The 15,310-nt window shown below is 37.6% G+C and overlaps 1 protein-coding gene across 1 annotated transcript in view; it reads right to left on the bottom strand.

Annotated features, from left to right (window-relative positions):
• Positions 1-393: 393 nt before the first annotated feature.
• The window catches only part of SLC5A8 (solute carrier family 5 member 8), a 60,612-nt gene continuing 45,695 nt past the window's right edge, over positions 394-15,310 (bottom strand). The window contains exons 11-15 of the mRNA XM_024732158.1: positions 14,300-14,386; positions 12,038-12,243; positions 4,673-4,776; positions 1,006-1,085; positions 394-746 (exon numbers count right to left, since the gene is read on the bottom strand). Of these exons, the coding sequence (XP_024587926.1) occupies positions 621-746; positions 1,006-1,085; positions 4,673-4,776; positions 12,038-12,243; positions 14,300-14,386 (603 nt within the window). The 3' untranslated portion in view covers positions 394-620. The remainder of the gene's footprint in view (positions 747-1,005; positions 1,086-4,672; positions 4,777-12,037; positions 12,244-14,299; positions 14,387-15,310) is intronic.

Below are 15,310 nucleotides of genomic sequence, written 5' to 3'. Positions count from 1 at the left end.
ACGAGCAGCCAATGGCCAGGAACTCTAGTTAGCAAGCAAAAAGGCACAAGAGATGCATAGCACCGAAAAGACCTGGACCATTGGGCCCATGTTCTGTCCCAAACAGGATGCTTCTTGATTACCACCCTCCCAAGCCAGAATCAATTCCAAGATTAAACGTGCCCTGGGCTGACAGGGGTTGATGAGAAGCAAAGATCGAGACAGCACAGACCTGTCACTTCATTGCTCCCTAAGAATAGAGTATGTGGTAGGAGGGAGAAAGGTCCTTTTCAATATTAATTATGATTTCGGCAAACTCCAAAATATATGCTAGCACCAAATGCAGGGAAATATTTTTAATGATGCCCTAATTTAAAGGGCTTATTTTGACCATCGAGTATGTGTGTATATGTGTGTATTAGCTTTTCAGCACATATGTAGTCACAACTTTCAAAACTTTCACAACTTGCACAACTACAGCTTCACTGATATAATAGTAGAGAGATAGAGGAAAATACTGATGCTGAAACTCTTACATTCAGAGTAGCATCAATTAATGAGTATAGAAAGTAAAAGTCAAAATTTGCTTTAAACATATAAAACTGGGACACTGTTTAAGATAATTTAGCATCACAGCTGCTTCACAAACGAGTCCCATTGATCCTGCCACTTTGATCTGTGCAGTTCAATTCAATATGGTTGAAGCCAGGATTATCAGTTCCATCATCTTCTATTGGATGAGATTTATAGTCTAAAACTTGCTTCTTCTAAAAGAAAATGTTAACATGGTGATTAGAAAAAAGAAACTGTTCGTTCAACTCTAAAGAATTGTTACTACTACTTTTCTTTCTCTAAATCAGCTTCATAGTCTATTTTGAGGCAGAGATAAACAACAGAAATAAATCATTAAAAAAAGGAAGGCAAATACCTTCCTTGTCCAAAAGAAAGTCTGAGGAGTAACTAGTATTCTGTCCTGGTGATAAAAGCACAGTCTTACTAATTTAAGGAAAAAGAAAGCCAACTCACTTTCTTAAAAACGTCAAAATTGGATAAAAAGTCCTCTTTGGTCAGTAGGAATCTGGGATCTATGTTTTGTTTTCTTCCTCCTGAAAAACATACGTTATTTACATTGTTAAAAAGATATGTAACTACCCGGTGACGGACCATCATACACACATTTAACTTGGGCACGTTCACTTCTATGCACTTATAAAACACAAAGAGAAAGAGTCTTTTAAATGGTGCTGGAGACTTAGCCTACCATTTCTCTTCCCTCAGTCAGTCTCAGATTCTGCAAGCCTGTCACTGATACATATGAGTCTAGTGTTTAAAGATAAATAAGGTGATTGTTAAATGCAAGCCAACTGTCTCATCTGGTATCAGCTAGGGAAGAGTCATCTGGCCCAATACTGGTAGGAAAACTGGTTTAAATGCATCCTTCATGATCTACCAATGAAATATCAAACCTCTGCTTGATGGAGTTGCCCTTCCCCAGTTTAGTGGCTATGAATGTGTGAAGAAATGCAGGAAATTATGAATTGTTGGATAAATTATTTAAATGAAAACCAGTATGATGATAGGTGTTTGATCCAAATTCTCTTCCCTAAAGTTTTGCTCTACAAAAATTATTCTTTGGCTCGGTATTTTATTTGTGAATCAGAGAGGAGGTTTTAAAACTGTGTATCTCAAAGAGTTGTTCTCCAACTACCTCTATCCAAACCACCTAGGAGATGTACTGAACATGTAGATTCCTGGATTCCAACCTGGACTGACCCAGTTAGAACCTCTGTGGGTGGAGCCACTGAGTCCTGATTTTTACCAAATTTCCAAGGTGATTCTTCTGCCCTCTAAAGTTTGAGAAACACCATTTTAGTATAAATACTAGATTTTTAATTAAGGGAACCTCTGTTGTTCAGGAGATGGGTTCAACCTTAAATTAATTCATTCAATATCGTTGAGTGCCTACCATGTTCTAGAGACTCTACCAGGTGCTGGAGAGACAGAGATGAATAAAATAATCACTGCACTCATAGCTCATAGTCCAGGTAGGAAAATATTTACCCCACTTTACCAGTGAAGAGACACATTCATGGTGCACCATCTGTGATTAGGTGAAGCTGAAATGCCAACCAAGTCTGTTTGGCCTGAATTCCTACATATTCCTAGTATCCTACAGTAGATCTTTAAATATATTTCCCAAGGAGCATCAGGATTTTATGCTTCTAGACTTTTTTTGCAAGGTTCTCACTGATGGTATGAAGTAGGAATAAGTTATATATGAGATTAATGAAGTTAAAGTGTTTTTTAATCACTGGATGCCTGTTCACCTTCACTTTTTAAAGCAAAAGATAAAGCTGTAGAAGGTTATCAGAATCAAAGTATTTTAGGGGGGGAAAAGGAGCACTCAGAGGGAGTACTCTGACACTCCCATTTTTTTAAAGGAAAAAAAAAAAGGGTTGAAAAAGGACCAAAGGTCAAATAGGAAAAGGAGATTGGTTAGGTGTGTTCCAGATCTGAACAGTTGGGTTATTGGTGGAAAAGTTTAAGATCTGTCTTAAAATATATCACAACAGATAAGAGAGTAAACCTACTGTGCTGGAAATTTTACTTAGGAGAAAAAGCATAGTCCTTTTTGAAACGAAAGAGAATAGTTTAAACAACTGTTTGAGAGGTAACAAATAGCTACAAACATTATTATAAGTTTACAATAATTATAAATTGTAATGTCTAAAATAATTATAATTATATAATGTTAATATAATCATTGATACAATTATATTAATATCACCACTAATTATTAATATAATTTATTAATTATAAATACACATCCTGTGATATAAGTATCATAGAAGTTTCAAAGACAGTGCTATCCAGGTCCCAAAAAACAATGAGAGACGGTAGAATCCTACAAAGTAGCACCATGCTGGTAGATTTACAGCATAAAGCAAACAAAGACATCAGGCATCCTTGGACAAATTATAGGATTTCTGACGAGTCATAACACATTGGATAAAGAAGGCAGGGGAGCTGCCTCCCCCTGCTTGGTTGCTCTGGATGTGTATGTGTGAGGAAACGTAGGAAATTAGGGAGCCCAGCACTTCTCCCTAACTCCACACTACTGCCCTGCTCCAAGCCACCGTGATTGCTCACGTGGGCTACTGCAATAGGCTCTACCTGCCCTCCTTCCCTTACAGAGTATTCTCAAAACTGAATCAGAGCACTCCTTTGAAAATTACTGGAAAAGTCATTTTAAAAATAACCCATGTAGTAAACCTAAGAGACACAGAGATGGAAAGTAGGAGAGAAAAGATAAGAAAATCAGAAGGACTGTCCAAGTTTAAAACATATGACTAACAGGAGTTTCCAGAAAGAGAAAACAGAAAATGGCAGGAAATTACAAAAGAAATAACATAGGAAAGTGCCCTAGAACTGCAGGACATGCGTCTTCAGATTGAAACCCTCCTGAGAGGCTAGGGCGAGGCAGTCATTGTGAAATGGGTCACATGCGAACGGGCAGCAGGCAGCAGGGCACTGGTATTCTCAACAGCAAGGCAAGTCGAAGAGAAGTAACACAGCCTCCGGGAACAAGAAAGTTACTCTCAACCTAGGATTCTCTACTCAAATTATCAGCAATTATCAAGCATAAGGAGGAATTAAAGACTTTTTTTTTTTCAGCTATGCAATGTTTCCAAGATCTCTTGTCCACCCTTTCTCAAGAATGTGCTATAGGATGTGCCCCATTCAGTTGAGGGTGTAAAGAAGAATTAGGAGCAACGGGATACAGGCAGCAGGGAGTCCAACACTGGAGGGAGACCAAGAGAATTCACAGAACGAGGACAAAATGAAGTCCCAGGGTAACAGTTCTATAGCAATCCCAGAGAGCTGTGTATGCTATGTGTATTATTGGTTTGATTTCCTTTAAAAATTATTCTTTTAAAGGTTATGAACATCTGAGAAAGGCTTCACACTATGTTTAGATATAAAGATCGTAATTATTATTCCTTACATGTTATAGCTACAAACATTATTATAAGTTTACAATAATTATAAATTGTAATGTCTAAAATAATTATAAAATGTTAATATAATCATTGATACAATTATATTAATATCACCACTAATTATTAATATAATTTATTAATTATAAATACACATCCTGTGATACAAGTATCATAGAAGTTTCAAAGACAGTGCTATCCAGGTCCCAAAAAACAATGAGACGGTAGAATTCTACAAAGTAGCTTCTTTACAAAGTAAAGAAGTATACTTCTTTACAAAGCGTCAGTGCAGGACAATGAGACGATCATGGCACAGAGCTATTGTAATGGTATGTGTAAAATCCCTGGCATTGTAGTACCTATACACAATTTCTTCAAGCCTTTTCTTTTTATCTTACAGAGACCTGTGAGATAGGCAGGTCAATTATTATCCTCATTTTATACATAGGATAGCTAAGGCTCAGAGTAGCTATGTCGTAGCTATAAGTTCTTTCAGCTAATAAATGGCATAACAAAGATTCAAATTGAGGTGGGTCTTCTGTTTTCAAGACCAGGCCGTAAAATTTCCCATGAGTAAAATGGAACAAATAATTAAACTAGTTGTTAGGACTATAGTAAAATAACATAAATACTTATAAAACAGATATAGTAAAAACGAATGTAACGGTAATACAGCAATACTAATGTTTAGTTACCTGTAGATAAACTGATAAGCATTCCCACAAATATCGTTACCAAAGTTCCAACAGTACTGAAGTATAGATATGATAAAGAATACCAGTTATCCATCAGTGGAGTCCTAAGAGAGAGCAAAAGCATAACCGTAAGATTTCATGCATGCTACTAGCAGCCAACAGTATGTGTCAATAAACCTCATGGCAAAGTCAAAATATAATATTTAATCATGTTTTTAACGTCCACACCTGCTGTTCCAATTTTATCTTATTGGATCAGGAAATAAAAGTATGACTTACTCTTAACCACATACTAGAATACTAAATGTCCATGTTTATTCATTCAACTCTGCTTTGTGTCCCAGGTACTGTTCTTGTTATTGGAAAGTCTGCCATAAAAAAGCTGGATAAGGTTGTTCCTGCCCTCAGAAAGTTTACATTCTAATAGAGAAATGTAATGAACAAGTAAACAAATTCATGAACATAATAATTCCCACTGGTGGAAAGTATATAAGGAAAATGAAACAAGGTAATGTGACGTTAACAGGGTAGAAAAAAGGAACTACACTACAAGGAGTGGTCAGGGAAAGTCTTTGTGAAGAAGAGACATTGGAACTGAGATCTGAATAACAAAAGTTCTTGAGAAAGCATTCCAGAGAGAGGTAAACACCAGCAGACGGTAGCATAACGAACAAGATATAGAATGCTACAAGATGAGCTAGAGGTCTTTTCGTAGGACTTGGATGAGTTTGGACCTTACTCTCTAGATAGCGGCACACATTGCAGTATTTTTATTATTTTATTTTATTTTTTAAATTTACATTTTATTAGAGTTGATGTGTAATATTATATGTTACAGGTGTACAATATAGTGATTCATAAGTTTTAAAGGTTATACTCCATTTATATTCATTATAAAATATTGGCTATACTCCCCATGTTATACAATGTATCCTTGTAGCTTATTTTATACCTCGTAGTTTGTACCTCTTAATCCCCTACCCCTATATTGCCCCTCTCCCCCTTCCCTCTCTCCACTGGCAACCACCAGTATGTTCTCTATATCTGTGAATCTGCTTCTTTTTTGTTATAGTCACTAGTATGTTATGTTTTTTAGATTCCACATATAAGCGATATCATACAGTATCTGTCTTTGTCTGACTTATTTCACTTCCATTTGCAGCAACATGGATCAACTTGGAGGGCACATTGCAGTATTTTAAGTGGAGGAGTGACATGACCTGATCTGCTTCTAAAACAATTGCTCTAGGATTCCACTTTCAGCTTTGATAGAGTAGACCCACCATCCTGCCAAGAACAAAATATGAAAACTGGGAAATGGGAGGAGGCAGGTTTTTGAAGACCTCAGAGAGACCATGGCAGTTAGAACTTGAGAAGCCAACATCCCAGAAAGAAGGGAAAAATAGGGGTGAGCCAGGTAAATTAAGATAATGTGATATATTGGGCCAAAGACAGACAAAATAGAACCGAATAGAAAACTGAAAAACAGACCCACAGAAAAATAGACATTTGGTTTATGTCAAAGTTGCCACTGCATTGCAAAGTGGGGTAAAAGGAGGCTCCGTTCAATAAATGGTGCTTGGTTAACAGAATATCCATATGGGTCATTTCTAAGTCTTTTGTCATTTACAGACAGTTCTGGGTGTACTCTGATGCTTTCGCAAAAATGTTCCTATAAAAGGGTTTCATCTTCAAGGAATTCATGGAAAAGACTCTGACAAGTACAGGTTTCTGGTAACTGGCTCTACTGCTGAACTGAATGAATAAGCATTTTCAGAACTCTAATGGAAACCTGATGAATTCATAAAAGTGCTAACAAAAGATCAACATGAAAAAAATTAATTCCATGGGACTGAGTGAACTGTTGAGGATGATTATAATTTTTGTGACTTCTTGTTTGAATAAAAAAAAAAATCCCACAAGGACTCAGAGGCAAAAAATATACAAATCAATTTTCACTGCAAAGTAAAGGAGCTGTTACAGTGGACGATTACTGGACTGAATGTCAGTATTATGACATAGTATGAGTGTGTTTCGTGTATGGTAATTGCAATCATCGTTGCTTTTGTTGTGGCCATCCATTTACAATGCTTGGTGTCAGTTTATTTATCTCTTGTAAAAATAAAATACAGCGTGTGTGTGTGAGTTATGAAAAAAAACAACAAAAAAACGGTTCTTCTAGTCCAAAAAAAAAGAATATCCATATGGGAAAAAATGAATCTTGATCACTTGAAATCAATTCTGAAGTGGATTACATTTCCCAAGTGGAAATGGTGAACAAGAAAGCTTTTAAATAAAAAAATAGAGGAATAGCTTTATGACCTCAGGGTAGACAAAGATTTCTTAAACGGAATTCACGAAGAACTAACCATATAGGAAAAGACTGATAAGTTGAACTCAATTAAAATTAAGAAAATCTGACCACTAAAAAGCATCACTAAGAGAGTAAAAAGGCAAGCCAGAGAGTGGGAGAAAAATATTTTCAAAACTTATCTTGTATCTAGAATATATCAAGAAATCCTAAATAAATAAGAAAAAGACAGAGAACCCATTTAAAAATGGACCAAAGATTTCAACAGACAAATCACAAAAGTAGTTATACGAATGGCCAATAAACATGTAAAAAGGTACTGAACTTCATTAATCATAAGGGAAATGCAAGTTAAAAGCACAACAAGCTACCAATATGTACCCAACAAGTACTAGACACTTAAATAAAAACTGAATCTGGGTAATTGAAACCCAATACCTAGGCAACCAAAACGTATCTTACTTCACCTTTAGCTGTGCGTTCATTCCCCTTGGACTCTAGCCATACTGAACTACGCATGATTTCCTAAGATGCCATGTGGCTTCAGGCCTTCATGCCTCTGCATATGTTGCCTTCATTCTGCAACATACACTCCATCTTCCTTTTGTTCCCACTGCCCAATCCTGTTCACCTGAGTAACTCCAGTTCATGGAATACTTCTCTAAGAAGCATCTTCCACCCAGGAAGAGTTAGGCTCTTCCTCCTCCTGGATCCCATGAGAGCCTATGAATACTACTGTTCACAGCATTGTTTAATTGTTTATTCTCTTGTTCAACTTCTCTTCTGGTCGTTTCTGTGACAAGAATAACTTTCCAGACCTTCTCCTCTAGCCAGCTTCTGCATTCTTCAAGTATTAGTAGATCTTGAAGTCTGTGCTAATCTACACTCCAACTTTGTTTACAATCATTCTTTTAACAAATACTTTCAACTATTTATTAGCTAGTTATTATACTTATCATGCGTACTGAGTTCCTTGTTTTGTGTATAGTCGCATGTTCTTCCAGCTAGATTATAATTGCCTGGAAGGCAGGAACCACGGTGGATGGGAGGGGAAGACTGTCTATGGATATTACATTTTTTTAAATTTACATTTTATTAGAGTTGATGTGTAATATTATATGTTACAGGTGTACAATATAGTGATTCATAAGTTTTAAAGGTTATACTCCATTTATATTCATTATAAAATATTGGCTATACTCCCCATGTTATACAATGTATCCTTGTAGCTTATTTTATACCTCGTAGTTTGTACCTCTTAATCCCCTACCCCTATATTGCCCCTCTCCCCCTTCCCTCTCTCCACTGGCAACCACCAGTATGTTCTCTATATCTGTGAATCTGCTTCTTTTTTGTTATAGTCACTAGTATGTTATGTTTTTTAGATTCCACATATAAGCGATATCATACAGTATCTGTCTTTGTCTGACTTATTTCACTTCCATTTGCAGCAACATGGATCAACTTGGAGGGCACATTGCAGTATTTTAAGTGGAGGAGTGACATGACCTGATCTGCTTCTAAAACAATTGCTCTAGGATTCCACTTTCAGCTTTGATAGAGTAGACCCACCATCCTGCCAAGAACAAAATATGAAAACTGGGAAATGGGAGGAGGCAGGTTTTTGAAGACCTCAGAGAGACCATGGCAGTTAGAACTTGAGAAGCCAACATCCCAGAAAGAAGGGAAAAATAGGGGTGAGCCAGGTAAATTAAGATAATGTGATATATTGGGCCAAAGACAGACAAAATAGAACCGAATAGAAAACTGAAAAACAGACCCACAGAAAAATAGACATTTGGTTTATGTCAAAGTTGCCACTGCATTGCAAAGTGGGGTAAAAGGAGGCTCCGTTCAATAAATGGTGCTTGGTTAACAGAATATCCATATGGGTCATTTCTAAGTCTTTTGTCATTTACAGACAGTTCTGGGTGTACTCTGATGCTTTCGCAAAAATGTTCCTATAAAAGGGTTTCATCTTCAAGGAATTCATGGAAAAGACTCTGACAAGTACAGGTTTCTGGTAACTGGCTCTACTGCTGAACTGAATGAATAAGCATTTTCAGAACTCTAATGGAAAACTGATGAATTCATAAAAGTGCTAACAAAAGATCAACATGAAAAAAATTAATTCCATGGGACTGAGTGAACTGTTGAGGATGATTATAATTTTTGTGACTTCTTGTTTGAATAAAAAAAAAAATCCCACAAGGACTCAGAGGCAAAAAATATACAAATCAATTTTCACTGCAAAGTAAAGGAGCTGTTACAGTGGACGATTACTGGACTGAATGTCAGTATTATGACATAGTATGAGTGTGTTTCGTGTATGGTAATTGCAATCATCGTTGCTTTTGTTGTGGCCATCCATTTACAATGCTTGGTGTCAGTTTATTTATCTCTTGTAAAAATAAAATACAGCGTGTGTGTGTGAGTTATGAAAAAAAACAACAAAAAAACGGTTCTTCTAGTCCAAAAAAAAAGAATATCCATATGGGAAAAAATGAATCTTGATCACTTGAAATCAATTCTGAAGTGGATTACATTTCCCAAGTGGAAATGGTGAACAAGAAAGCTTTTAAATAAAAAAATAGAGGAATAGCTTTATGACCTCAGGGTAGACAAAGATTTCTTAAACGGAATTCACGAAGAACTAACCATATAGGAAAAGACTGATAAGTTGAACTCAATTAAAATTAAGAAAATCTGACCACTAAAAAGCATCACTAAGAGAGTAAAAAGGCAAGCCAGAGAGTGGGAGAAAAATATTTTCAAAACTTATCTTGTATCTAGAATATATCAAGAAATCCTAAATAAATAAGAAAAAGACAGAGAACCCATTTAAAAATGGACCAAAGATTTCAACAGACAAATCACAAAAGTAGTTATACGAATGGCCAATAAACATGTAAAAAGGTACTGAACTTCATTAATCATAAGGGAAATGCAAGTTAAAAGCACAACAAGCTACCAATATGTACCCAACAAGTACTAGACACTTAAATAAAAACTGAATCTGGGTAATTGAAACCCAATACCTAGGCAACCAAAACGTATCTTACTTCACCTTTAGCTGTGCGTTCATTCCCCTTGGACTCTAGCCATACTGAACTACGCATGATTTCCTAAGATGCCATGTGGCTTCAGGCCTTCATGCCTCTGCATATGTTGCCTTCATTCTGCAACATACACTCCATCTTCCTTTTGTTCCCACTGCCCAATCCTGTTCACCTGAGTAACTCCAGTTCATGGAATACTTCTCTAAGAAGCATCTTCCACCCAGGAAGAGTTAGGCTCTTCCTCCTCCTGGATCCCATGAGAGCCTATGAATACTACTGTTCACAGCATTGTTTAATTGTTTATTCTCTTGTTCAACTTCTCTTCTGGTCGTTTCTGTGACAAGAATAACTTTCCAGACCTTCTCCTCTAGCCAGCTTCTGCATTCTTCAAGTATTAGTAGATCTTGAAGTCTGTGCTAATCTACACTCCAACTTTGTTTACAATCATTCTTTTAACAAATACTTTCAACTATTTATTAGCTAGTTATTATACTTATCATGCGTACTGAGTTCCTTGTTTTGTGTATAGTCGCATGTTCTTCCAGCTAGATTATAATTGCCTGGAAGGCAGGAACCACGGTGGATGGGAGGGGAAGACTGTCTATGGATATTACATAAATGGTCAGCCCAGTGCCGGGTGCATAGTTCATGCTCAAAAATTCTTGTTTATTAGCTGAGTTATTTGATAAATAAGCTAACATATAAAAGTGAGTGTTATGGTACCAGGCACATAGTAAACCTCAGCTAATTTATTTGTTTCAGAAATCCGAATAACCAATTTGCCTTACTCTTTTAAATTAAAAGAGACATTTACATAATCAGGACAAATGCTAAGCAAAATTGTAAAACAAAAAGCACAACTTCAACGTCCTCTTACTTACACTTAATTCATAATTGCTCCCTTTTTCACTCTCTAATGACTTCCTGACTACCCCCCCCCCACATTAGTGCATTCATGCTTATCCGGACTACTCACTGTATTTCTGTGTACCCCCCTCACCACAGCACCCCACCTAGTCAAACCTTCCCCCATATATGCCTCAGGCTCTGGAACTATCTTTTCTCTCTACGCATGCAGAGTTTACCAGCCTTGAACTCCCACTGACAAGTGTTCTCACTGCTGAATTCCCTCTGGGACATAAATCACCAATGATGTTTATATGTATGGTCACATTCTTTCTCCCAGGAGTGTGTCCATTTTAAGACGGAGATGCCATGTCTTGTCTCAAATGGAATGATTCTCCAATGGTTTCATTCTAGGCAAGCTGGAACTGGGGTAATACTTTAGGGGAAGTGGCCTCATCTTTGTATTCCTTGAATGTATCCATGCGTTTTGTGCTTTAAGGCTGGAGATGTATTGATATATATCCACTAAGGGGAGTCTTGCCCTCACATCCACTGTGCAGTGAAATAGGGATATAAAAAAAGGTCTACATCATTTCATTAAATCAGACAATATCAATATCCAAAGCTCAAAAATGTTCTGCATAACTGAAAACTCCAGCAGGAAGATCACCGCCGTGACTTATGGCCAATGCTCAATACGGCATCTTTAAAACTGAACAAATAGCAATTACCCAACATATTTAGATAAACTGTAGCTTTTAGCTGGTAAAGGCTATACTTCCAAAACTATATAGGCAATGTGTCTTTTAGCATTTTACTTTTCATTTTAAAGGTTTTTCAGTGTACAGAGGCATTTTTTCATTCAACTGGAGCCAGTATTTATTAGCATTTACCCATAAAAGAATTTTTTTTGTTACTATTCAAGTCTCCTCTGCATCTGTAGGTGAGGTAGACGTTTCTATTGAAACTAAGAAAACATGGCATTTTTTGCTATTTCTGAACAAAATATCATAGCCAGAAAGCCACATGGGCTCTCCCCATTTCAGAATTAGGCAAAATCACAGCACTGAAGGCAAGAAAAGCAACTGGGGTTCTCTACCTGTCACAGACATTTTAAAAAATACAACAGTATAAAGCTCAATTCAATACCTTTCAATGTTGTATACTTGAAAAGCACTGGTAGAAAATGGCACTTCTGTGGTTGTCATCCAATCTGTCCCATTGTATGTGCTGTTACAGCCGTAGGTTTCAAGACTTAATGGCATAGTTCTCTCAGGAAGTGGAGGATAAAGTTGAGCTCCGATTCCGACCCACAAAGAAATGGTAAATCCAGCCAGCAGACCCACAAGTGCTCCCTGCAAAACAGGAGTACTTCTCAAAAAAAATAATACAGTTTGCTTTGAAATGGAAATTAACATTAGAAGCTTAAGCTCAACATGGTCCAAGCCAAATTTACCAGTCCCCTCCTAAAACTCTTTTCCCCTGTAAGCTCCTTGCCTCTTGCCAAGAGCAGCATGGGTCCCTGGTCCCTCAGCCCAAAGCCCTGGGGTCTCTGGAACCCCCCATATAATTCGTATCTCTATCTCGCCAATCACCAATTCCTGCCCATTTTTCTTTTCCTTTGTCTCATAATTCCATTCCTTCCACTCTGTTTCCATGGCCAGCACTCTGTTTTGGCCTCCTTGTCTCTTTACACCCAATAACTACAACAGTCCTGCAGCTGACTTCAGGCCAACTGTTCCCTCTATTTTTATTTAATCTGTGAAAAAATGGCATGCCATCTGAGCAGCAACAGACACGAAGAAGAAAACATCCACAGAATTTATTGCTATACACAGCAACATGCATGTCTGTAACTGTACTGCAGGAAAATTAGGGGAAAACAGCCAGCTGTTTTCACAAATGACTGCAATGGTACATACAACCAAACCATCTCTAGAGACAAGTGGAGATTTCCTCTCTGAAGACATTTGGTTCCCCAGTCTTTGGAAGACGTGGGTTCCCCTGCCTGCTTTTCACCAGTAATCCAAGTAGTTTTGATCAGTCAGTCAGTCCTTGAATGATTTAAGCCCTAGTTCCAAATGATGGAGATGAAAGCAAATCTTGAGCTGGGAAGCGCCTTCCTCTGTGGTGAAATTTCTCCCCTTTCTTTAAGAATAATGATCAGCTATTAAGACAGGAATGATAGTTCTTACTTCCCCTTCTAAGGGCGTGTTGGACCTAGTCAGCTATAGCATTTCTGGAGGCAACTCATGGTGGAAATAAATGTCAAAAATCAAAAGTCAGTCTTCTTTTAATATTTCAGGCACTCAACAAACCACTATGCACTTCATAATGCAAAGAATCTCATCAAAGCTTCAACATTCTGAGACGGACACAAACTGCTCTCTTTCATTTTGATTAATCTCTGCCAAACTAGCTTTTCATATGACACTTAGTTGAGAATTATTATTAACAATAATGACGGTGATAATAGCCCTTATTAGTATCTGCCTTACCAATTCTTAATGCCTCATGAGGAAAATGGAATTCTAAATGTAAAGTCATAGTTCTGCAGTTATTCTCCATCTGTCTGAAACAACCACACATACATTACCAGCTTTTCCTGAACTTCAGCTTACAGCAGGACTGAACTAGTGGAGTTCCTCCTGGATTTCAGAGAAGTAATTTCAATTTCACTTATTCTAAACAAAACTTGGCCTCAAAGCACAGATATGTCTATGTAGAAGAAATGAGCTATTACCTCTTTCTGAATACAATTCCCAGTTATAATCACTCCTTTGGGTCTAAAACCATGTTGGTGGAGCTACATCTTTAAATATCAGGAGTATAAATTTTCTGACCAAAGTGGTGAAGATTTTATTCTATTTCTTCTCTTTACTGTACTCTGGCTAGTCACAGGTATCCTCAGCTCTACTGCCCTGAAATCTTGCATATCTGAGCCTGTCGATCTCCTTTAAATCCTAACGATTAATTTTCAAGAACGGCAAAAAAGTAGATGCGTACAAAATGTTGTTCCTTTAGTTATATAGTATTCATAATATATATTGTAGTATATATTACATATCATATTGTATATTATTTCATAATATATATCCTTTAGTTATGTTATATAATACTCTATAATATATTGTATTTATAAATATCGTGTTATTATATAATTTAATTGTATGATATTCATAATATATATTATTCTGGTAGTTTCCATTTAGTTCCACACATGCAGGGTCCCAATGAATAGTACGTTCATTGTGTATCCCAGCAAAGTCAATATGAGTAATTTAAGACATCAAGACAGGTCACTAATGACAAATATCAAAGGAACCATATCTTTACAATTGAGAAACAATTATAGAGGCGCTACTGCAGTTGGAAAAGTAGGCTTTACACATATTCATTTTTAATACTTACTATTGAGTTGGCAAAGGGAACCAAAATCCCCAAAGCAAATAAGCCCAGAAGTGGTCCCCCAACCATGCCAAATATACTGAGTGCGGCCTACAAAAATAATAAAAAGTCATCAATTAGCAACCTCAAATCCAAAGTTAAAATGCTTTAATTTCATCAGGATGAGAATTTAAAGTATTCAGCCTCCTCCTGACATTCATGGCAGCCTTGCCATTGACAAAGAGATAGAACTTGGAAGCTTCTTCTCAGTCGCAAGTTCCATCAGTCCATTCAAGTACCCTCAGTAAGAAAAGCAAAATGTAAAGAGGTTAGAGAATCGTGAAACAAGAGGGACGCTACTCCTCCTGGTATTGTTCTTGTCGATATTAATAATCAACCACATCACTTCTTTGCGCCTTGGTAGTCTCAAAATCCCCTGCAAAAGCAGATTGTGGATAAGTACTGCTAAGAGACCAGAGGTGGCAATGAAACCCAATGCTATCCTTGATTTCCTAAGGATAAAACTAGAATGAGAAGTACGGTTAAAAAAAAGATTGGGGGGAATCGGGAAAATGGCGGAAGAGTAAGACACGGAGATCACCTTCCTCCCCACAGGTACACCAGAAATACATCTACACGTGGAACAACTCCTACAGAACACCTACTGAACGCTGGCAGAAGACCTCAGACCTCCCCAAAGGCAAGAAACTCCCCACGTACCTGGGTAGGGCAAAAGAAAAAAGAATAAACAGAGACAAAAGGATAGGGACGGGACCTGCACCGGTGGGAGGGAGCTGTGAAGGAGGAAAAGTTTCCACACACTAGGAAGCCCCTTCGCCGGCGGAGACTGCGGGTGGTGGAGGGGGAAAGCTTCGGATCCGCGGAGGAGAGCACAGCAACAGGGGTGTGGAGGGCAAAGCGGAGAGATTACCGCACAGAGGATCGGTGCCGACCGGCACTCACCAGCCCGAGAGGCTTGTCTGCTCACCCACCGGGGTGGGCGGGGCTGGGAGGCTTCGGTCGGAGCGCAGGCAG

This window comes from Neophocaena asiaeorientalis, unplaced genomic scaffold (assembly GCF_003031525.2).
Source record: "Neophocaena asiaeorientalis asiaeorientalis breed wild unplaced genomic scaffold, Neophocaena_asiaeorientalis_V1.1 scaffold418, whole genome shotgun sequence".
Lineage (NCBI taxonomy): Eukaryota > Metazoa > Chordata > Mammalia > Artiodactyla > Phocoenidae > Neophocaena > Neophocaena asiaeorientalis.
Note: the sequence above shows the minus strand (reverse complement) of the source record. Positions and strands in the feature narration are given on the sequence as shown.